Below are 24,256 nucleotides of genomic sequence, written 5' to 3'. Positions count from 1 at the left end.
TCATCTGCATAAAGCAAAAGCTTATGCGCCATACCGCCACCACCCCTGGAAAATCATCCTCCTTTCATATTGCGGCTGCTAATTGTTCCAGGGCCAGACAGAACAATAAGGGGGAAAGAGGGCAACCATGTCTGGTGCCCCTATCCAGAGTAAAATAATCTGAAATAAATCAATTTGTTTGTACTGTCACTACCAGATGTCTATAAAGTAACTTCATCCAAAAATGTTTAAAAAGATATTCCCATTGTACCATATCAAATGTCTTTTCGGCATTAAGTGAGATGGCCGCGACCAGAGACTGATCCTTCGGCACTGACCACATGATTGATATTGATGAAATGCCTAATGTTATCAGAAGAGCAATAAGAATCAATTCCATGCCACATATATTTGCAAAAATATAAAGTATTGCAAAATAAAATAAAGTTTTGCAAAACAAAAAAAGTATTGAGCAAACAAAAAAAAAAAAAATTTTAAACAAACATTAAGTATCACAAACGTAAAATAAAGTATCGAGAGAAAAAAAGAAAGTTTTGCAAACAAAAATAAAGAATTGCAAAATATAAATAAAATATAGCAAAAATCAAGATGTAATTAATTGCAAAAATCAATGACTGTTGTAAAATAATCTAAAGATCTTTTATCCTTTTTATCTCTGCAACAGATTTTTAGGCAGCAATGATTTTGCCACACATCTTTTTCTTTGCAACGCTCGTTTTAATCTGCATTTCCATCACGTGTGAGCTCGTGATACCGTTTTGCCTTTGCGCTTCACTTTTCTCTGCGTTTCACTTTATGGCACTGTTTTGACGTGGGGGTGGAGTCAGGGGATTGGGGCGTGTACAACGGGCTCAGAGATGCCTCTCTGGAAGTTACGTCATTAGCTTGAGACACGGATCAAACATCATGGCTGAGCACAGGCATGCAGGTGGATCTCAGGTATATAAAGTTGATTGTTTAAGGAAACTCATTTTAAAATATTCAATGGGGTATACCCGTCAAGTGAATTTTTAAGACAACGGTTTAATTTTGAAGAAAATGCCTGTACTTTTTGTCAAATTGACAGAGACGTTCTGATCATCTTTTTTTCTCGTTTTTCTTCAAATACTTTTTGGGAAAATATGTCTTATTGGTTGAATCAAAGATTCACTCACTGCCCACTTTTGCTAGGAAACATGTTATGTTTGGAGTGCTGTTGGACGAGAAAAGAAATGAATTTCTTATTAATGTAATGGGCACATTTTTCATTCATAAGTCCAAATGTATGAAGACGAAACCTTATTTTTCTGTATTTAAAAGAGAATAGTAATTTCTTTCCAGCGTTGGAATGTACGTGAAGTAAAAAGGCCCAGAAATTGGCTGGAATAATAAGAGACCTTGAGCTCTTAAAAGAGGAATAAAGAGACCCCTCTGTATTTGTATTTTTTATTTTATACATTTAATTTATTTATTTTAACTGATATGTGCCTTGCTTAATACTCATTTACCTGTACTTACCAATGCCATTGTAGATGTACATTCTGTTTTTTGTTCTGTTCTTGGTGTTCAATAAAAAAAAAAAAAAAAAAAAAAATGTTTCCTTTTAATTAGCATTAAATGTGCTTTAACAGCGTTTGCTTCAGATAAAGAAGTTAGAGATCAGTTAAAGCGGTGGATTTATTAGCCATACTCGCTAACATAGCCAGCATCTGCAGTTTATTCTCTCTCAATTGATTGGACTATTGATTGATTCTTATGTTTACTTTATAGATTATAATTGTCTATACCATAGTATGTTGTCTTCTAAAAAAATGTAAACTCCATATTTAAAAATATATAAATAGATGTTACATTATCACTGTTAAAGGAGACAATAAATAGATTACAAATAAAAAGTTAAACGATCGTAACAAATAAGCATCCCAGGAAACGATCTACAAACAATAAAAGAACATCACTTATAATGTTAATTGTGCAAAAGCAAAACTAATTTAACAGATTGATTCTTAAGAGTAGGTGCTGATAACCTGGTTATATCCTGCTGAGTATACTCAAGGCAGAGAAACAGCAGGAGAAAGCTGTTGTTGTTGCTGCTGACCCGCCTGAATATGACCGAAGCTTTGAGTCAGAACACTAATAAGATTCGTCACGACATCTGGATATTCTCTCTGCTAAATGTGACATGGCAAATCATTACATGAGATGACCTAGATACACGTACATTTACTGTGAGCATTGTAAGAACTTAAGTAGCTTGTGAACAGGTTCGTTGAGCAATGGAGTAGTCAGGAGACAGCGAAGCAGGTTTGAAATCAGCACTTTAATTTCTTTCACGAACATACGACGGTCACCGCCGTAGAAATGTAAACATAAAACAATATCACACTCAGTCTGTGGAGCTTTCTGGATCCTCTCCCTCTCGACACTTGGCGTCCCTTTAAATGTTTCTCTCCGTATCACTACAAGACACAGGTGTTAGAGATAATTACAAACCAGGTGACAAGCCTTACCGCTCTCTCTCTCCCGCAGACTGACACACGACCACGCCCCCCATGCCACATAGCTGTATAACGCAGGGTTAAGAATATAGGGGATGTGAACATTTTATATTTCAAAACTTTATTTTTAAAGACAGAACACATGCACGTTTGTTACGATCGTTTAACTTTTTATTTGTAATCTATTTATTGTCTCCTTTAACAGTGATAATGTTACATCTAAATATGGAGTTTACATTTTTTAGAAGACAACATACTATGGTATAGACAATTATAATCTATAAAATAAACATAAGAATCAATCAATAGTCCAATCAATTGAGAGAGAATAAACTGCAGATGCTGGCTATGTTAGCGAGTATGGCTAATAAATCCACCGCTTTAACTGATCTCTAACTTCTTTATCTGAAGCAAACGCTGTTAAAACACATTTAATGCTAATTAAATAAAAGGAAACAATCAACTTTATATACCTGAGATCCACCTGCATGCCTGTGCTCAGCCATGATGTTTGATCCGTGTCTCAAGCTAATGACGTAACTTCCAGAGAGGCATCTCTGAGCCCGTTGTACACGCCCCAATCCCCTGACTCCACCCCCACGTCAAAACAGTGCCATAAAGTGAAACGCAGAGAAAAGTGAAGCGCAAAGGCAAAACGGTATCACGAGCTCACACGTGATGGAAATGCAGATTAAAACGAGCGTTGCAAAGAAAAAGATGTGTGGCAAAATCATTGCTGCCTAAAAATCTGTTGCAGAGATAAAAAAGGATAAAAGATCTTTAGATTATTTTACAACAGTCATTGATTTTTGCAATTAATTACATCTTGATTTTTGCTATATTTTATTTATATTTTGCAATTCTTTATTTTTGTTTGCAAAACTTTCTTTTTTTCTCTCGATACTTTATTTTACGTTTGTGATACTTAATTTTTGTTTTAAATTTTTTTTTTTTGTTTGCTCAATACTTTTTTTATTTTGCAATACTTTATATTTTTGCAAATATATGTGGCATGGAGTTGATCCCATACACCTGATCTACAGTATATGCATAAGAGATGTCATAACTTTACTTAATCTGTTAGCCCGAATTTTCGACAATATTTCTACGTCTTGCTGGGTCAGGGAAATTAGACGGTAACTCTTACACTCACGGATCTTTGTCCTTTTCAAGAATCACACTGATCCGGGCTTGTATCATGGTTAGAAGCTTTCCATTCTTTAATGATTCTAAAACAAGTGGAGCCAGTTCTGTAGCATAATGATCTAAAAAAAATTCAGCTGCAAAGCCATGATTTTAATAATACTTTTAAAGAATTCTACAGCCTCAATTCCGAAAAAGTTGGGACAGTATGAAAAATGCTAATTAAAAAAAAAAGAAGTGATTTTTAAATTATATTCAGCCTTTGCTATATTTAAAGCACTACAACTAAACATTACATGATGTTTTACCTTGTGAATTTCATTTTTTTTTATATATATATACATATATTTATATATATATATATATATACACAGTAATTTCAAATCAGATGATTGCAAGACACTCCAAAAAAGTTGAGACAGGGGCCATTTAAGACTAATAACAATTTGATGAGTCAAAATAACAAGGCGATGTGACACAGGGGATGTTAAACAGGTGAGGCAATTGTCTCATAGTATATAAGGATCCTCCAAAAACAGCCTAGTCCTTCAAGAGCAAGGATCATTCGAGATTTGTCAATTTGCCAACAGATGCTTCAGCAAATAATCCAGCACTTTGAGAACAATGTTCCCCAAAGACAAATAGGAAGGATTTGGGGCATTTCACCCTCTACAGTGCACAATATAATTAAACGATTCAAGTAATCTGGTCAAATCTCGGTGCGTAAAGGGCAAGACGAAAACCACTTCTGAATGCACGCGATCTCTAATCCCTCAGACGTCTTAAAAACGACATTCATCTGTAATGGATATCATGAACATTGGCTTGGGATAAGTTTAGTAAACTTTTGTTAGTCAACACCACTCGCTGCTGCATCCACAGATGTAAGTTAAAACTTTACTACATACAGTAAAGCAGAAGCCTTACATCAACACTGTCCAGAAGCACTGGTGACTTCTCTGGGCTCGGTCTCATCTTTGATGGAAAGTAGAACAGTGGAACTGTGTTTGAAGAGTCCACATTTCTAAACGTTTTTGAAAAACACTGCTGTCATGTTATCCAGGCCAAAGAGGAAAAGGGCAATCCAATCTGCAGACTGATAGGTAAACATTTTGGAGCAGCATTTACTGCTATCCAGCACCATCTTTTCCACATACTGCCCAGATTTCAAGTGCATGGTTTTGTGAGCAGAGAGTGTGGGTGCTTGATTGGTCGGCCGGCAGTCCTGACCTGTCTCCAGTTGAGAAGGTTTAGTGCATTATGAAGCACCCCAAAAAACAACAAAGACCCCATACTATTGTGTAGCTGAAGACCTACATAATGGATGAATGGGGACAATTTCACTTTCTAAACTTAACGAAGTTGTGTTTTCAGTGCCCAAATGCTTAATAAGTGTTTTTAGAAGAAATGGTGGGGTTTAACAGTGGTAAACACTCAACTGTCTCAACTTTTTTGGACCATGTTGCAATCATTTGATTTGAAATTACTGTAAATTTAAAAATAATAATGAAATTCACAAGGTAAAACCTCATATAATGTGTAGTTATAGTGCTTTCAATATAACAAAGGGTGAATATAATTTACAAATCACTCTTTTTTTTTTTTTTTATTAGCATTTTTCATACTGTCCCATCCTTTGGGAATTGGGATTGTATTTTGATCTCTATAGTTCCACATCTTCATCTGCTGATGAAGATATTGGAAACTTTGTGGAGCCATTAGAACTTCCTAAACCTAAAAAAATTTTCTTGATTCTGAAATAAACTTGGAGGAGCTTGCCGAGGTAATCAAGGTCTTACCTACAGGGAAGTCTCCAGGGCCAGATGGATTTGATGCTGAATTTTTTAGATCTTATACTACAGAACAGGCTCCACTTTTGTTAGAAATTTATATGGAATCATTAAATAATGGAAAGTTTCGCCAACCATGATACAAGCCTGGATCAGTGTGATTCTTAAAAAGGACAAAGATCCAAGCATGTGTAAGAGTTACCATCCAATTTCTCTGATCCAGCTAGATGTAAAAATGTTGTCAAAAATTTTGGCTAACTGATTAAGTAAAGTTATGACATCTCTTATACATATAGAGCAGGTGGGGTTTATTCGGTGCCACAGCTCTTCTGATGACAGTAGGCGTTTCATCAATATCGTGGTCAGCGGCGAATGATCAGACTCCGGTTGCTGCCATCTCACTTGACGTCGAAAAGCCGTTTGTTATGGCAGAATGGGATTATCGTTTTAAGGTTTTAGAAATATACGGATTCAGGAATACTTTTATTGGATGGATTAAGTTCATTTATAGACACCAGGTAGCGGCGGTACAAACAAATGGATTAATTTCAGATTATTTTACAGTGTATAGGGACACCCGGCAGGGTTACCCTCTTTCCCCATTATTGTTCTGTCTTGCCCTGGAACCATTAGCAGCCGCAATAAGAGAGGAAGATGATTTTTCAGGGGTGGTGGTGGTGGGAGGTATGGCGCATAAGCTTTTGACCCAACTAGATCTATGCCTTGCCTCCACAGGAATATTAAATCCTTCTCTAAGTTCTTAGGATACAGAGTCAATTGGTCTAAATCCGAAGTTAGGCTCTGACAGCATACTGCCCAGTAACAGCTTTTTAACTGGGCACTTTCCAGTGGCCCAAAAAGGGCATTAAGTATTTGTGATTTAGTTAGTTAATTTGAACCCTTTTATAAAAAGATTTTCGAGCGATGTGTGTAGGTGGTCTTCATTACATTTATCTATGATTGGGAAGGTTAATGTTATTAAAATTAATTGTATTCCAAAATGCTACTACCTGTTACAATCTCTCCCTGTAGATGTCCCCCTCTCTTATTTCAAGCAATTTGAAAGTATAGTGAAGTCCTTCATTTGAAATAGTAAACGTTCCAGATTACATTTCAATAAGTTACATAGGCTGATTGACAAAGGTGGGCTAGGCCTACCCAAGATTTGTTTTTATTATGCATTCGGCCTCAGACATTTTACTCATTAGTCGCTTCCACCTGAAAGAGCCCTTGCCTTGAAAGGAAGTCCTTGCCCCTATTTCGCCATTGCAAAGCCTTTCTATTAAACTAAGCGGATAAGTTAAGTCACACCCTGTTATGGACAAAAGTGTCCAGAGTGTTTAATTCTAACATTTATTTAAATGTTGCATTGAATATATGGCGGAACCCAAAATTATATTTTATTAAGTCCCCTTTCTGTTGGTCAGTGTGGATTGTGAGGGGGGATACTGCACTCGGTGTTGAGTGTTGAGGTCTTTTGAAAAACATTTTTTACATTTGTTTTAACATTTTAAGATTTCTAGATCTCAGTTCTTTAGGTATTTACAGCTGCGCCACCTGCTCTGTAATATTTTTTGGGACTAGCATACACCCCCCTAAAGTGGCAGATACACTGGATCACTGCTTTTGAAAAAGGTCATGAGGCATTTGTGTATTACTCCCTATTAATTCAGAGTCTGGGGGATGGAGCTTCAATTTATCACAAGAGATTATGGGAGAAATATTTAAACTTGTTATTGGAGGAGGGAGTGTGGGCTAGGATTCTAAAAACATCAAGTCTACATCTAGAGATGCAAGGGTCCATCTGATGCAATTTAAGATTTTGCATTGATTCTATTAGACCCCCTCTAGATTGTAGAGACTTGGTCTTAAAGAGACATCCACCTGCTGGCGGTGCCAATCAGAAGACGGGAACACAACACATGTTCTTTGGGGATGTGTTAAGATCCAAGAATTTTGGTTGAGGGTTCAGAGCTTTACGTGTGAGGTATTAGACACTCAATTAAAATTTTGCCCCAGACCCTCTGTTCTGGGCGATGGGTCAGTAATAAACATTGGGGATGGATAGTTCAAAAGTTATCCATCCTAGCCGGAGTCATGATTGACAGACGAATTATCCTCAGGGGATGGAAGTCTGCTGGGGCACCCTAGTTTGGGGAGTGGTGCAGGGAGATGGGTCGGGCAGTGGTATTCAAGGAGGTGATTTTTAGAGAACTGGGAAAATGGGATTTGTTTGTCAGGATGTGGGAAAATGTGGCTTTTTTTGGAGGGTTCACGGGGAGGGGATGTGTATGGGTATGTGTTGGGTATGTGTATTCTTGATGTTGTTTGAATGTATATCTTTTTTTGTATTTATTTATGATATAATTGTTGGTGACCACTGTAGTATGTGTTTGTGTAGGGTGGGGGGTGTGGGGGAATGTTCAGGGGGTGGGGTTTAATGTATATATTCGATTCCTTATTTTATTTTATGTTTGTATGATTTATTTATGGAATCAATAAAAACTGTTAATAACAACAACAAAAAAGTATTCAGGGATCTAAACAATTTCTAGAGGCACAAATGCACTTTACATCAATAGAAAACCTAATAGGCATTACTCTGGCTTTGTGAATATGAAATTTACTCAGAAGACTATCATTTTAATATAATTTCAATGACTATTGAACATGGTTCTTCAATCTGTTAGTTAGAAAATAAAAACAATGGTCCTCATTCACTAACCGTGCATACGCACAAATTTGTGCACACAATCTATTTGGATGTTATCATGAATAAATCTTGATTCATCAGTTCTCACTAATATTTATTTGAAATGTATGACAAAAATTAGAAGTAACTAAAAACCACACGTAGAAAAAAATATATAACATACTCCTGGTGTCCCTTACAGTATATCAACAACATGGAAATATCAAGAAATTAATAAATGGTTTAAATATATTATGTTCTGGTTGTTTCAAGAATTGTTACGTCTTTGGTCCATGCTTTCAGTAGGGGGCGATAACGCGCTTTATTAGTTTGTCATTACAAGAAGAAGAAGAAGATTCCCGCACTGAATGAGAATATATTTACAGTGATTTCACAAGTTTTATTTCCGACCTGCAAACGCTGTTCCTGTGTTTATTTTCAACTAGGAGGCGGAAGAATTGCGAGTTGTCTGTAACTCAGCAAAACTCCAGGAAACAAGTGAAATCTGTGAGACACTGTTGTAAAGATGTTTATTAAAGAGGAGAGTGAAGATATGGATTATCCAGAAACATGCAGAATTAAAACAGAACACACTGAGGAACAAACAGGTTCGTGTTTTTCTTCATTCTTATACAGTTTAACAGATTTGAGGACTGCAGTTATAAAACCAAACCAGAGGAGCTGAGAAATAACTTTGTTAAACAAAAAAGAAACGAAACGGAATCTAAGTTATCATAACATTGAATTGCAACATCTTTGAGATTTGATGTAGGTTTCTACACTAACACGTTTTAGGGCACAGAGTTTAATGTGTATCTGTTAAAGTGTCACAAAAAGTAATAAGTAACACAATTCATAAACAAAAGATGCCTGATACAAATGACACATTTTCTGAAGTTATTTTTGTTAATTTTACCTTACAGGCAGCACCAAACAACATCAGTCATGACTGATCACCTTTATGAGCATCTTATAACTAATTATATATACTGATGACACATTATGCTTCCATTTGCCATACACAAACCATACCTGGTAATTGTTACCAGATTAGTAGTTCATCAACATTCAAATATATTAAATCAAACTTTTATGACATTCATAACTATATGTCAAGCGTTGTGTAATGCAATAATGCTCAATGTTCATTTTATGAATGAAAGTTATAAAATGTTAATATAATTTATGTGACATGCACACAAATTACCTCACACACGTAAATGACCTCACAAAGATGCATTTCTGCATGTGTATTTGCTGTTTCTTAATTGTTTTTGCATGCACTAGACCAATGGTTTCTGACCTTTTTACCTTGAAGCCCCCCCCACTGACATATCAGAAAGTCTTTTCATATAGAGCGCAACGGTGCCTGCCCAGTTTATCAGACGTCTGGGTTGCGGAAGTATTTTTACCATTCATTTCTTCCATAGACTTTTCATAAAATCCTCCTTTTATTAATTTTATTGAAATATATATATATATTTTTATTTTTTTTTAGAGTTGATGGAAATGAAAGAGGAAAGTCAAGAACTGAATAAAGTGGAGGAGGAACATCAGTATCAGAATCCTCATTTCTTAACTGAAGAAAAATCTTTCAGTTGTTCACAGACCGAGAAGAATGCATCACAAAACAAAACTCAAGCCAAAAATACCTTCACCTGCCCTCAGTGTGGAAAGAGTTTTAAGCATAAAGGAGACCTTTTGATTCACATAGGTCTTCACAATGGAGAGAGCCCTTTCACATGCTCTCAGTGTGGAAAAGGTTTTGCAAAGAAAGAGAGTCTGAAGAGACACACAAAAATTCACACCGGAGAGAAACCTTTTGCATGCTCTCAGTGTGGAAAAGCTTTTGCAAAGAATGATCGTCTTAAGAGACACACAAGAATTCACACCGGAGAGAAACCTTTCACTTGCCCTCAGTGTGGAAAGAGTTTCCTACGGAAAGAAGTCCTTAACATACACATTCAAATTCACACTGGAGAGAGGCCTTTTACATGCCATCAATGTGGAAAAAGTTTCACAAACAAACGTGGCCTTAAAAGACACTTATTATTTCACACTGGAGAGAAGCCTTTCACATGCCCTCAGTGTGGAAAGAGTTTTAGATGGAAAGGAGATCTTAACAGGCACACTAAAATTCACACTGGAGAAAAACCTTTCACATGTCCTCAGTGTGGAAAAAGTTACAAGGATGAAATAGGCCTGAAAAGACACATGATGTTTCACACTAGAGAGAATTCTTGCATATGCCTTCAGTGTGGTAATAGTTTAGCTTCTAAAGAGTCCCTCACTGAGCACATGAGAATTCACACTGGAGAGAGGCCTTTCACATGTCCTCAGTGTGGAAAGAGTTTTAGATGGAAAGGAGATCTTAACAGGCACACTAAAATTCACACTGGAGAAAAACCTTTCACATGTCCTCAGTGTGGAAAAAGTTACAAGGACGAAATAGGCCTGAAAAGACACATGATGTTTCACACTGGAGAGAAGCCTTGCATATGCCTTCGGTGTGGTAATAGTTTAGCTTCTAAAGGATCCCTCACTGAGCACATGAGAATTCACACTGGAGAGAGGCCTTTCACATGTCCTCAGTGTGGAAAGAGTTTCACTACTAAAGGGTGCGTTAATGTGCACATGAGAATTCACACTGGAGAGAGGCCTTTCACATGTCCTCAGTGTGGAAAGAGTTTCATTACTAAAGGGAGCTTTAATGTGCACATGAGAATTCACACTGGAGAGAAGCCTTATGCATGCCATCAATGTGGAAAGAGTTTCAGTCGGTTAGACAACCTAAAAAAACACAAGAGAGCGCATACTGGAAAGAAGCCATAACTGCCCTTCATGTGGGAAAAGTCCAAGAAAAGGGTATCACCCAGAGATGATGTAATAAGCAAACTGAATGTTATGGTATGTCATTTACAGTTCAGGTACTCGAGTTCGGACTCTGATTCAAGTCCTGTCTCGAGTCCAGCTTTTAGCGGACTTGGATGAATTTTTATTTGGACTTGGACATGACTCATTAAATAGAAAGAAAAAAAGAGCTGTAAAAATTAACGCATTAGATTAATTAGGGTGGAACTTTTGTGATGTGTCTGGCGGGGAAATTATACTGCATAAACAAACAAACAACAGTAATTCAGTGTCAATGATCAAGTGGAGAAAGGACCTCTTACGAAAAGTACTTCATGTCCGTCATGAGGAATATGACCCCAGAAGCACATCAAGTTTTACAAGCCAAACACATGATATATGGAGTTCTTCTGTGGATCGACTCTTCACTCACATAATTTAAACTTTGTACCTGTTGGCGCTGAGCTTTTGATGCGTCGGACAATGATTATCGGACAATTCGGATGTAGTATCATTATGTGGGCAGTGCCAGCACAAAAAGCTGAAAGATCCTGTCTGCAGCACTTTTCAAAGCTGTGCTCTGATGTGAACCATGTGAATTCCATATCCAAAGAAGATAGCGACAGTCGGCTGGTCAGTTATTATTGTGGAAGAATAGGGTTTAAGAGATTTAAGAGAAATGGGAGAACTAGTTATTTAAATTAGTCAACCTCCCAATTAGACTTTGAGAAATGTTTAATGTTATTTGAATTGGTGCATTTTTAGTGCATTTCTATCTTTATACTGTGGTTGGCTTTGTTTTAAAAATTGTAATAAAGCGTTATTGTTGCATTTTGTTTTGTTTTCTTTGCTAAGAAAGAAGTAAATACATTGACAGGAAAACTAAAGAAAATTAAAAAATCTTATAACAAAAATGTAATAATGAAAACAAGAAATAAATGAATACATCTATGTTTGCATGCAGCTGTAGCACTCCCTGATGTCATAGCCAAAGTTTGTTCCACTCTGCTGAGCACACATACATATGAACATGCACAAGTTCACTCATCAGCTAACCAATAGGCTGAATGGTACTAGGGAGAATAATGTTTAACTTGAATTACTGAGATGGCTGGCACAACTGCCAATGTCTTCCGACATGTGGAAAGAAAACAAAGACATGTAGGCTATGTACAATAAAATAAAAGACAGATTCACACTGGACCCGTTGAGTGGTAAAATCACACACAAAATTTCCCCTTTGGTGGAAGTGTTTGTGTAGTTCAGCTGGCGCTCACGTTGAGGTTTCCACATGTTTCTTACTATTTACTAAAAACAAATCACAAAATATTTTTTTTATTTAGTATAGGACTGGGCGATAAAACGATATCAATATTTATTGTGATAAAAAAAACTCCATGATATCGATGATAAGCTTTTGAGTACTTTTCAATATTTAACCTGTGATATGCGTGTTGCTAAAAACGCTGTCAGTTTGGCTTTCTTATTGTATGTTTCCACTGTTGTAAAGTGAAATTTGACTGCAGCACGGGGCAAGCGGTTCCCTAGCGTTGGGAGTGGCTTTGTGTGGATTTCTTCCACGTCAGTGGAAACGCAGCCTCAGACTGTATGAAGTTGCTATTGCCCCCGCTACGCAGGTCACCGCGTTCCGGACCCCAGATTGATTCTCTCTTGAATGCAAGACATAATATCGATGGTTACGACCTCTCATTGTCTCTAGTGAGCAGCACGACAAAACAACAGCGCCGGTTACATCATATCTGATCTTTCTGCGCTGTATTCTTGAATATTGTTCTCTAGCACTGAAACACGCTTCACTGATGCCCTGTCCGTCTTTCCCACTTTAATGAAAATAGAAAAATGGTCAATTCAGACTTCTACATTTTCAAAAGTTTCTCTCTGGAGATACCCCTGAACCCACATACAGTATCATTCCTCCGTCTCAAGGGCTTCTATGCCCCCATACTTGGATATCTGTATGTAAAGAAATGTGAAAATAATTTTAATATATCGCCATATCGCCCAGCCCTACTATCAGATGATTTAGCTCTTCCAGTGGCTTGTTCCACTTCTGTAACTAAAACATGTATCTCTGACAGGGTAGTGAGCACGTATGATGTGAGCTCTATGGGTTTTAGCCCAATATATAACATAGACCCACATGTAGACAGGCAATCCACTAGCCCTCAGCAAAGAGATGGTCTTCCCCAGTTACAAGTAACACACAGCACTCCCAGTTACTTTTTTGATGATTCAAATATAAATGTTATTGTCCAATCCAATGTTAACCCCCCTCGCTTATTCAGAGGTGATAACACTGACGCATGTACAACTCATGAATGGGAGGATATAATGCTGAGTTACATTCACAGACTGAAATGCACTGACAGAGAGATATCAGATGTTGTCAAAGTGTATCTTCGCAGTAACCCCTCCCGAAGGCAGTGTTCGATATCCTGAAGCACAAATTTTATAACACTAATGAAAACAGGTGAGGGGATGATGGACTATTGGATAAGGTTAAACAAAGCAATTAAAGTTGCAGATGACTGTGTGTTGAGGACGTGAATGCCGAAGTAGTTATGATGTTTATTTCTCACAGCCCTGATCCAAATTTGGCAATGTCCTTCAAGCTTAAAGCAGCAGAGAAGTGGACAGCTTCAGAGGTTTAAAAATGCTTGGACAGTTACCTAAAAGACATGAAAATAAAAGTTGCAAGGTCTCAATATGCTACTCAACCAAACCAACCTCACTTTATACAATGGAAGTTAATCATTTGGTGAGATTGTATGCCTTCTCATAACAACAGCATACCTTAGCAACAGATGGCTGTTTCCCCCACAGCATGTCCTACTCCATCCGTACACCCTGTGCAGGAACCTGGCCTTTCTGAACTAGTGAGCATGTTAAACAGGGTTTTGTTCATGTGTTTGGCATCACCCCTTCCTCCTTCACCGAGTCAAACCAAGACTCGTGCAAATGACTTCTCTAGACAGACATCCATGCCACTCAGAGTGTATAACAGAAAAGACCACACGATGTATAGCCACTGCAAATGGCATTAGCTCTGCCATAACTGCTTGAGCCCAGACATTAAAAGTGAATGTCCAAATAAGTCTTAGCCACCAAAAGTAACATCTCAAAACCAAAACAGTACTTTAAACTAGTTAGCCCACTATGTGAGAGGGGAAATGTGGGCGTGGTTGAAGAAACCCTCACTGATTAACTGTTTACCATTTTTCATTCCAGCTGTCAACAGATACCAATTGAACAAACTGCCATTTTCATTGGGTCTAAGATGCTAGAGGGGGCTAGTGAGCTGTTTTATGCTCAGATGCTTGTCAGTGGACAAGTTACCCTAAAAGGGATGATGGATTCAGGATCCATGTCATGTACTCGTGAGTGAGGATGGGTAGTCAAAATTGTGGTCTGCTGACAAACTCTAATAATGTGGTCCTTGTTGGCTGTGGCAGTTTAATGACAAATCCAAAGTGCATATACAATCTCCAGATCGAGGGACATGGCTCCAAGTTCACGGTTCCCATGTTCGTTGTCCCATGTCACCAAAATGGGTTCATTATAGGGACAAATGTCATCAAAGCTGTTTTGCAAAATGAAATCCAACAAAGATTTCTAGTCGCTCATATCCTCTCAGTGTGCTAATCCTGAATATGAGGGTTTCTTGTGGAAATATCATGTGTCCCTTCATCTCGCTGGAAGGGGCCTGAACCACCTGAAAAGATTGCTGAAAAGAAGCTTATGCAGGCAATTAATCTCACGCCAAGGCAGGAGCACATTGTGTGGGGGAACTTTCTTGTCAATGAACTAGGTTTCACCGGGAAGCAGTGTAATTGTTGAACCTACCACATCGCGAGCAGCTCCAAAAAACATTCCTGTAGGAAAGAGTGGTTACGCCTATGTGGGGTGATCAATGAACTCCCATAAAAGTAATTAACCCATTAACCAGTGATGCAAATCTAGCCGATTTGTCACAATGTATAGCAGTGGCGGCTTGTCAATAGAGGGCGCTGGGGCACCACCCCCATCAAAATTACAGAAATATACATGAATACAAAAATGATATAAAAATGAAATTAAAAAAAAATAGTTTACTCATACGATGTGCAGGCTGGTAGTAAGAGCCTCAGCATTTAATAAAAACTGTCTTTTAATCGGTTAACTATTTTCTATGTTTTTCAATATGTTTCATGCGGTTTAATGGGCGAGGGACGCTGGACAAATGGATGTCTATCTGAGTCCTTCAATTTTCGGGCAGCATGTGACCTGAAGCTGGTCTCTAATTGGTTTCTTAAAGATTCTCCTCTGGGCGCAGGTCGCTGCGTCCCTGGCGAATCAGAATTGGATACATGTTATTTTATGCAATCTGATTGGTTCTCGTTACCTGTCATTCAACTTTACGCTCTTGGCCACTACTGCGAGTGCCCATGCGACTCCGACAACACCTTGCTAGGCTGATCACTTTCGCAGAGATAATGGCAGCAGTTAAACCAAACTCTGTCATTGATTTACGAAAAAACCCTTTCACAAGGCGTTCGCTGGAAGAAAAAAAGAAAAGGAAACTCTCTCCATTTCATTGGTGAGCAAAGCAGTGGTTCTCGGCCAACAAAGAGGCGCCGGGCACTCAGTCCAGAAGAGCGTGAAAGGATTGCAGCAGAGGTGAGTTTGTTATAGAAATTAGTCAAAATATCATTTTACATTATTGTTGTGCTGCAGAGATGTCATGCCCACATGTCATATTCTACAGACTCAAGACATTTTTTTTTGTTTGGTATAAATCCTTACAAAAATCATAATTTTAATATTATACAACAGCATCCCAAAAATAATAAATTGGCAACATAAAAATAAATGATCAAATGAAATATGAAGCCACCAAAAACTACTGTCTTGTATGGGACAAAAACTCAAATGGCTCTATTTTTATTTTGAAAGTCATTGCAACTGTGACAACTAGTGGCCTACTCCAGGTTACTACCTTACATTTACACACATATATATATATATATATATATATATATATATATATATATATATATATTTAATTATCTCTATAGGTCTGTGATCCTGGGACACTCCTTCACAGACCACCTTGTCTGTGCCACCTTGTTGCTGGGGGACAGGTTAGATGAGTACAAGGATACCTTTCCTGAAGATGCATTGAGCAGCACCATGAAAGCGTACCCAATGCTCAGTGGAAGCAAGCTGAAGACAGAGCTCAGTCTCATCTACAGCAAGGAAGAATTCAAAGCCTGCCGTGGTGCTGTGGACCTATTCCAGCTGTTTATGGAGAATAATCTCGAAGAAGTCTTTTCCGAAACTGTGACTCTCCTAAAAGTTCTCATTACCACACCCATGACCATGGCTGAAGCTGAGAGGTGCTTCTCAACCTTGAAAAGAATAAAACATTTTCTCAGAAACACCATGACCCAGGAGAGGCTGAATGCACTTGCATTGCTCTCCATGGAAAAAAGACTTGTTACTGAGATGACTGACTTTAATCAGAGAGTCATTGAGAAATTTGCTGGCCAGAAAGAAAGGAGAGCAAAATTTATGTTCAAGTAGTCAACATGCTTTTTGGTACTGCTTTGTATTTATTTTCGCCCACAAAAAAGCTCCCCAAAAATAATTATCACCGGCCGCCACTGATGTATAGCATTGGAAGACATCTGTTTTGACAGGGACTTCAAAAATGTTCCATTCATAGTGAAAGCATTGCATATGACCCTCGTGCAAAGATAAAAAAATGTATGGACATTGGCCTGAATGAAATAGACGTCTTGTAAAGTGTCCTCTGAGTGGAAAGATGAGCTTGTGGCTTGATACATAAAAAAAAAAAACGTTTTGACTTGTTCACATGACAATTAAACCTCATAAACTACAACCATTGTGACTCACCTAATGTGAAGGTTGGTGTTGTTTAGCATTTACTAAGCGCTGTATGTCGGGTTGAAGTGAAGAAAATTGCAAACGGAGATCAGGCTCGACTTGAAGCTTATGCTGGTATTTTGTCTTGAGTGCCAGCGATGCAGAAAATCCAGCTTTGCATAAGTAGGTTGTTGGAAATGGCATCAAAAACCTCAGAGCTTTGTCAGAAAGTGAGTATGAATCCAAAAATGAATCAAAGATTTTTGTGAAAACATTCATTTCAAAGCACTGTCACAAGATAATTCAATAAGGCTGCCCTGCTCCTTTGTGCTTAAACTTGCGACGGCTCCCTCACACAAGTTTACAAAAGGATTTTCAATCCAGGTAACCTGAACATCTGGAGATGGAAAGTAGTTGTGCAATTGGCTCTTCAGACCTGGGAGATGCTCTTCAATCAGCTTTGCAACCGAGGCGGGTTGGTTTCTTCTGTCAAAAAATGTGACAAATTCTCAAATAATTCAGAGTTTGATTTGCAAATACGCCCAGCCCAAATGTCCAGTTTCTTTATTGTGGCTTCGATTTTATTTTGGACTTGAAAGGCTGTCACTGATTTACCTTGAAGACTCAAGTTCAGACCATTTAAGTGATTGAAAATATCAGAAAGGTAGGACAATTTTGCAAGCCACTTAAAATCACGAGGCTGACTTTTTTATGAAATTATCTATTTTAACAGCCTCATCCAATACACATCTGAGATCTATGGGCATCTTCTTGGTAGCTAATGCTTCCCGATTTAAACTGCAGTGAACGGAGCTCATGAGCGGTGCAACCGTTCTCATGCGTGCAATGACTCCGTTGCGATGCCCCACCATCACTCTTGCTCCGTCTGTGCTCTGACCCACGCATTTAGACCAATCTATTCCATTTGACACCATAAATGGATTCAAAATATCAAATATGGCTTCAGCATTTGATTGAGCTAGTAGCAGCATACAGAAAAGGAAATCCTCTTGTAATTCTCCATTATGTACATACTGTACATAAGCAAGGAGATTGGAAAGATTTGCAATATCGGTCGACTTTATCCAACTGTAGGGCATAAAAGCGACTCTCTCGAATGTTTTTAACCAACTTCTGGGTTATATCATCTGCTATTTAATTTATTCTTCTCTCAACTGTATTTTCTGAAAGTGAAATCAGATTTAACTGCTTGTGGGCCTTTTCTCCACACATCACACCAACCATTTTTTCATGGCAGGTAAAATCAAATTTTCACCAATTTTGTGAGGTTTTCCAGCCTTTCCAATCACTGCTTTACTGTTGTCGTTGCCAGAGCACGCGGTTTCACGCGGCAGAGCAAGTGGTTTTTTTTCCTGCTTTGGTACTCTCACATTTTGATGGTACATGATAACAATTATTCCACAGAATTTCTTGGTTCATTTGAGAAAATGTTATTGATAAAAAATAACAAAAAATTACCCCCCAATTCCAAAATATTTTTTCGGCTACAACGGTATAGAACCATAGAGAAAATTATTAATTCACAAATCTTTTTTAAAAAAGTTAAAGGGAAAAACACTCAAAATACATTGATATACTGGAATTGATTCAGGCATAGGTTTGTATCATGTAGTGTGTTGTGTCATATCATGTACTTCATGTAATGAGATTTCACTTCGTGTGAAACTTCAAAAAGCAGTTCTTCTCTGCTGTGAAACAGAGGTGTACGTTACACTTTTTACACATCGCTTTGGGTGTTCCTGTGCACCCAGGAACCCTGCATCTTCCCTTCTTGTCACACATTATTTGCCAGTGTGAGGTATTGTCCAAGCGAACATCCTGGTTAGGGATGGGAGCTGTGGGCCCCTGCGTCGTCCTCTTCTCCTCATACTGCTGGGAAATCCCACAACTGGTTCGCCCTCTCTTCCTGGCATATTTTTTGGATTTGCACAGACTGTGTGCAATTAGGGACTTGAAGGCATAAAGGCGCATGTGGTCACTTCTCGCCATTCCATTGTCAGCACAATCCCATCTGTAGATGAGCCAACATGTCACCACAGCCATATCTATGAAATTAAAGACAAGGCAGCGCTACCATTTCTTTGACCTGATGTTGGTGTGATATAAAGCAATCAGTGAATCCAACAAGTCGACACCTCCCACGTGGATACTGCTGCAGGGCATGGGACCTTGATGGTTTTCTTTTGGTCTTTGTCCCGTCTGTCGACATGGGATACAGTATGAGCGCATACGTAGCTACTGAGGAGGGTGACTGGCCTGTTGTAATACCATTTGAGCTGGGTATCTCGAACATAGGCTGGAAAGAACCACGGCCAGATTTTTTTAGATCAGCATCTGGCAATGGAAATTACTGGCAAGCAATTAGAGCGTACTGTACCTAGACAGTGGATGCCTTGCTGGGACAGCACAAGCATCAGTGGGACTGAGATAAACCAGTTGTCAAAGAACAGCTTGAAATTCCTATTCTTCGTTACTGGTTCTGCCAGGCGCAGTACATGGGGTGGATGGACAGCTTTCCCAGTATAAACTTCAAAATTGTGTGGAACGCCATCTGATCCAGCAAGAAACAGTATTTTGTAACACCATTTTATTGGTTTACTGAGTAGGTACTGCTTGATTCTGCTCTTGCCTTTAAATAGCACCATTTGTTCATCCATACTCAACGTCTTACGCATAGGAAGTTGTTTCAGCTTGGTAAGGGTGTGATTTAGGAGAGGCCAAATCTTGTACAGCTCATTGTAGTCAGCCAAATCTCTCGTGGGCTGACAACTGTTGTCACTGAAATAGAGAAATCTTTTGATAGCCTCCCATCATGCAAGAAGCATCACATCAGCAACATGTGCAATACGGCTACTTTGGCTCCAAAACATGCGGGTGGCTGGAAGACCAAATAATGACATGTGGAGCACTGGGTCCAATCGTAAGGGGACCATACTGCAGAAAATACACACAGGAGGAGTCCACGCAGGAGTACCGGCCTGTGGAGCACCTATTCCAGTACAGGGTAGATTTGAGTATCCGCAGTGGATTGGGTCGGCAAATTCCTCCGCTGAATTGTGGACCCACAGGGCTAGAGAGGAGTCATCCAGGGATCTGAATGAACGGGATCTCCTGGGAGAGAGCGCGCACAGTTTTACCTCGGCGGAGGGAAAGGGCGCTAGGTGAAAGCGATCCACCCTGTCAGTCCGTGAGTGTGTACCGAATTCTACCGGCTCGGACCTGAGAAAACACGGACGATACTGACTCCACCCTGAGATTGTAAAACCTTGCTAAGGTATTAGGTGTTGCTCAACATGCTGCTCTACATATGTCTGCCAGGGAGGTGCCTCTGGCCAGTGCCCATGAGAACGCAACACTCCTTGTTGAGTGTGCTCGGACCCGCAAGGGGGGGCACGGCCTGGGTGTGATAGGCCAATGAAATGGCGTCCACTACCCAGTGGGAAAGCCTCTGTTTGGAGACAGCATTCCCTTTCCGCTGTCTACCAAAGCAGACAAAGAGCTGCTCAGAACGTCTAAAGATCTGCGTGCTGTCCAAGCAGGTAGCCCAGTCGCGGTCTCAGGATCACATGTGTCTCTGCCGGACCGAACTCCAGACTAGTGTCACTGACAGAGAACGCTTGCAGGTCCCCGACTCTCTTGATGGAGGCAAGCGCGATCAGCAGGGCAGTCTTTAGAGAGAGGGCCCTGAGTCCAACTGATTCTAGCGGCTCGAAGGGGGGTCTCTGAAGGCCCGAGAGGACCACTAAGAGATCCCAGGAGGGGAACAGGCTTGGCCGGGAAGGATTTAACCTCCGGGTGCCTCTTAGGAACCTGATGATTAAGTCGTGCTTACCCAAAGACTTGCCGTCTACTGCGTCGTGGTGGGCCGCGATAGCAGCAACATACACCTTCAAGGTGGAAGGGGACAGCCTCCCCTCCAGTCTCTCCTGCAGGAATAAGAGCACTGACTAACTGCGCACCTCTGTGGGTCTTCAGCCCGGGAAGAGCACCAATTCGCGAACAAGCGGCACTTCAGGGCGTAAAGTTGACTGGTAGAGGGGGCTCTGGCTTGGTTTATCGTGTCTATGAAGGTAGGTGGTAGACCAGCTAAATGTTCTGCAGGGAGCCACCAGGGTGATTTATGTACGCTACCGCGGTGTTGCTGTCTGACCTGACTAGGACATGTTTGTCTCGAACTAATGGGAGAAACTTCCGCAGGGCAAAGAAAAAAGTCAGCAACTCTAGGCAATTGATGTGCCAGCGCAGCTGGACCCCTTTCCAACAGCCTGCGGCTGCGTGGCCGTTGCACACAGTGCCCCAACCCAATCTGGAGGCGTCGGTTGTGACCAGGACGCATCGGGACACCTGCTGCAAGGGTTCTCCTGCCTGCAGAAAGCAGAGGTCTGTCCAGGGTTTGAATGTTTGGCTGCAGGCGGGGGTGACCATCACACGGTGCATGCCGTGGTGCCATGCTCATCTCGGGACTCGAGTCTGAAGCCAGTGCTGAAGTGGTCTCATATGCATCAACCCCAGACCGCCGCGGAGGATGCCATATGCCCCAGGAGCCTCTGGAAAAGTTTTAAAGGGACCGCTGTGCCCGGCCTGAAGGAGGCAAGGCATTCCAGCACTGAATGCACACGCTCGTTGGTGAGGTGTGCTGACAATGAGACTGAGTCTAACTCCATGCCGAAAAAAGAGATGCTCTGAACCGGGGTGAGCTTGCTCTTTTCCCAGTTGACCTGAAGCCCCAAATGGCTGAGGTGCCTGAGCACCTGGTCTCTGTGAGCGCATAGTAACTCTCAGGAGTGGGCAAGAATGATCCAGTCGTCGAGGTAATTGAGTATGTGGATGCCGGCTTCTCGGAGCAGGGCAAGGGCGCTTTCCTAAACCAGGTTTTTAAGTATTATTTTTATTTTACTCCAAAAAAGTTTATATTTTTGTTCTTCACTTGGATTTCGTTAGTTCACATTAAAGATGTGATAGACATAATTTATCTGGGTTTTTATAGCCTCATGTACATGTATTGAGTAAGGGCGCTTTCGTGAAGACGCGAGGGGACAGACATGCCAAAGAGGACTTTGTACTGATATGCCTGGCCATCGAACGCGAACCATAGGAAGGGTCGTTGTCGAGGCAGAATTGAGACTAGGAAGTACGCGTCCTTCAGGTCTACTACTGCGAACCAATCTAGATGCTGGACACAATTTAAGATGTGTTTTTGCGTGAGCATTTTGACATTTACATTTATGCATTTGGCAGTCGCTTTTATCCAAAGCGACTTACAGAGCCCTTATTACAGGGACAATCCCCCCGGAGCAACCTGGAGTTAAGTGCCTTGCTCAAGGACACAATGGTGATGGCTATGGGGATCGAACCAGCGACATTCTGATTAACAGATTACCAGTTATGTGCTTTAGACCACTACACCACCACCACTCCATTTTGAACGTGAGTTCGTACAAACCGCCGTCGTAAGCCGCCACCTTTCTTGGGTACGATGAAGTAAGGGCTGTAGGAACCCTTCGTAATCTCGGTTGGAGGGATAGGCTCTATCGCGTCTTTGAGTAAGAGAGTAGCGATTTCCGCATGCAGGGATTTGGCATGCTCGCCGTGTACTGTGGTAAAGCAGATGCCCATGAAAGGGGCGGAGGCCTGGCAAACTGAATTGCATAACCGAGTCAGATGGTCCGGGCCAGCCAGCGTGACTGGGTGGGAAGTGAAAGCCACGCATCCAAGCTCCATGCTAGGGGCACCAAGGGGATGATTATTTTTGACGTACCCGGCGGGGCTTCGCAGTCTTGGTCCCTGGGTCGCCTGTGAGCCTTCCGGGTCCTCGAGGGGGTCAGTGAGACGGGGGCGTCTGCTTCCTGCGGGATGCTCGACGCACGGGCTGAAAGCTGGGGCCGGGTTGAGGCGGAGCAGGGCATGTCTTCGCCGCAGGATGACGCCCTTGACGAGCAGACGGGGCATGGCCCATGGTGGCAGGTTTGCGGTGGGGCAGGATGTGCGAGATGGCCTCTGTCTGCTTCTTCACCGCGGAGAACTGCTGGGCAAATTCCTCGGCGGTGTCGCCGAAGAGGCCGAACTGGGAGACAGGGGCTTTGAGGAAGCGCACTTTGTCGGTCTCACGCATCTTGACCAAGTTCAGCCACAGATGACGTTCCTGGACCACAAGTGTGGCCATCGCCTGCCCGAGTGATTGCACTGTGACCTTCGTGGCTCTGAGAGCGAAGGCGGTCGCTGAGTGCAGTTCTTGCAGCACGTCGGGATCAGGGCTACTCCCATGCAGATCTTTAAGTGCCTTGGCCTGGTGGACTTGCAGGAGGGCCATGGCATGCAGGGCGGAAGTGGCATGTCTGACTCTAGAAGCATGTGGCAGGGAATTAAGACCATCACGGACTACAAACGGAATAAAGACTCCGCTGTGAACACCGCTGCATCTCTCCCGGACGAACTTAATACATTTTATGCTCGTTTTGAGGACAATAACACCGCCCTCGCGGAGAGAGCACTCGCTGCTGATGCTACAGATGTTGATTCACTCTCCATCTCTGTTGTGGATGTAACCCGTTCCTTCCGACGGGTGAACATCCGTAAAGCCGCGGGTCCAGACAGCATTCCGGGCCGCGTCATCAGAGCGTGCGCGAATCAACTGGCTGGTGTTTTTACGGACATTTTCAATCTGTCCCTCTCCCTGTCTGTAGTCCCCACATGCTTCAAAACATCAACCATTGTGCCTGTACCGAAGCAAGCCACAATCACTTGCTTAAATGACTGGCGTCCTGTTGCTCTGACCCCCATCATCAGCAAATGCTTTGAGAGGTTAATCAGAGATTACATCTGCTCTGTTCTGCCCCCCTCTTTGGACCCATTGCAGTTTGCCTACCGCAACAACCGCTCCACTGATGATGCCATTGCATCTACACTACACACTGCTCTCTCCCACCTGGAAAAAAGGAACACATATGTGAGAATGCTGTTTGTAGACTACAGCTCAGCATTCAACACCATAGTGCCCTCCAAGCTTGATATGAAACTCCGGGCTCTGGGCTTAAACAGCTCACTGTGCAGTTGGATCCTGGATTTCCTCTCAGGCAGACGTCAGGTGGTTAGAATGGGCAGCAACATCTCCTCATCACTGACCCTCAACACTGGAGCCCCGCAGGGCTGTGTTCTCAGCCCACTCCTGTATTCCCTATACACACATGACTGTGTGGCAACACATAGCTCCATTGCCATCATTAAGTTTGCTGACGATACGACGGTGGTAGGTCTGATCACTGACAATGATGAAAGAGCCTACAGAGAGGAGGTGCACACTCTGACACGCTGGTGTCAGGAGCACAACCTCTCCCTCAACGTCAGTAAAACCAAGGAGCTTGTGGTGGATTTCAGGAGGAAAGATGGAGAACACAGCC

At 41.2% G+C, this 24,256-nt stretch overlaps 2 protein-coding genes across 3 annotated transcripts in view; one reads left to right on the top strand and one right to left on the bottom strand.

Annotated features, from left to right (window-relative positions):
- The window catches only part of LOC127652895 (gastrula zinc finger protein XlCGF8.2DB-like), a 228,421-nt gene that overhangs the window by 165,351 nt on the left and 38,814 nt on the right, over positions 1-24,256 (bottom strand). The gene's annotated exons all lie outside the window — the stretch shown is intronic.
- Positions 897-11,738, top strand: LOC127652897 (gastrula zinc finger protein XlCGF57.1-like). Its single transcript, XM_052139339.1, has 3 exons — positions 897-939; positions 8,549-8,710; positions 9,601-11,738. Exons 2-3 carry the CDS (start codon positions 8,629-8,631, stop codon positions 10,932-10,934), a joined length of 1,416 nt encoding a protein of 471 aa, XP_051995299.1. The 5' UTR covers positions 897-939; positions 8,549-8,628; the 3' UTR covers positions 10,935-11,738.

Source organism: Xyrauchen texanus, chromosome 12 (assembly GCF_025860055.1).
Source record: "Xyrauchen texanus isolate HMW12.3.18 chromosome 12, RBS_HiC_50CHRs, whole genome shotgun sequence".
Lineage (NCBI taxonomy): Eukaryota > Metazoa > Chordata > Actinopteri > Cypriniformes > Catostomidae > Xyrauchen > Xyrauchen texanus.
This window is presented reverse-complemented; position numbering and strand designations above follow the sequence as displayed.

Excerpts from the sequence above, each read along its gene's own strand:
- LOC127652897 (XM_052139339.1), top strand. The coding sequence starts at position 8,629 with ATGTTTATTAAAGAGGAGAGTGAAGATATGGATTATCCAGAAACATGC. Across the intron at positions 8,711-9,600 it reads ACACACTGAGGAACAAACAG|AGTTGATGGAAATGAAAGAG; the intron begins GTTCGTGTTTTT and ends ATTTTTTTTTAG.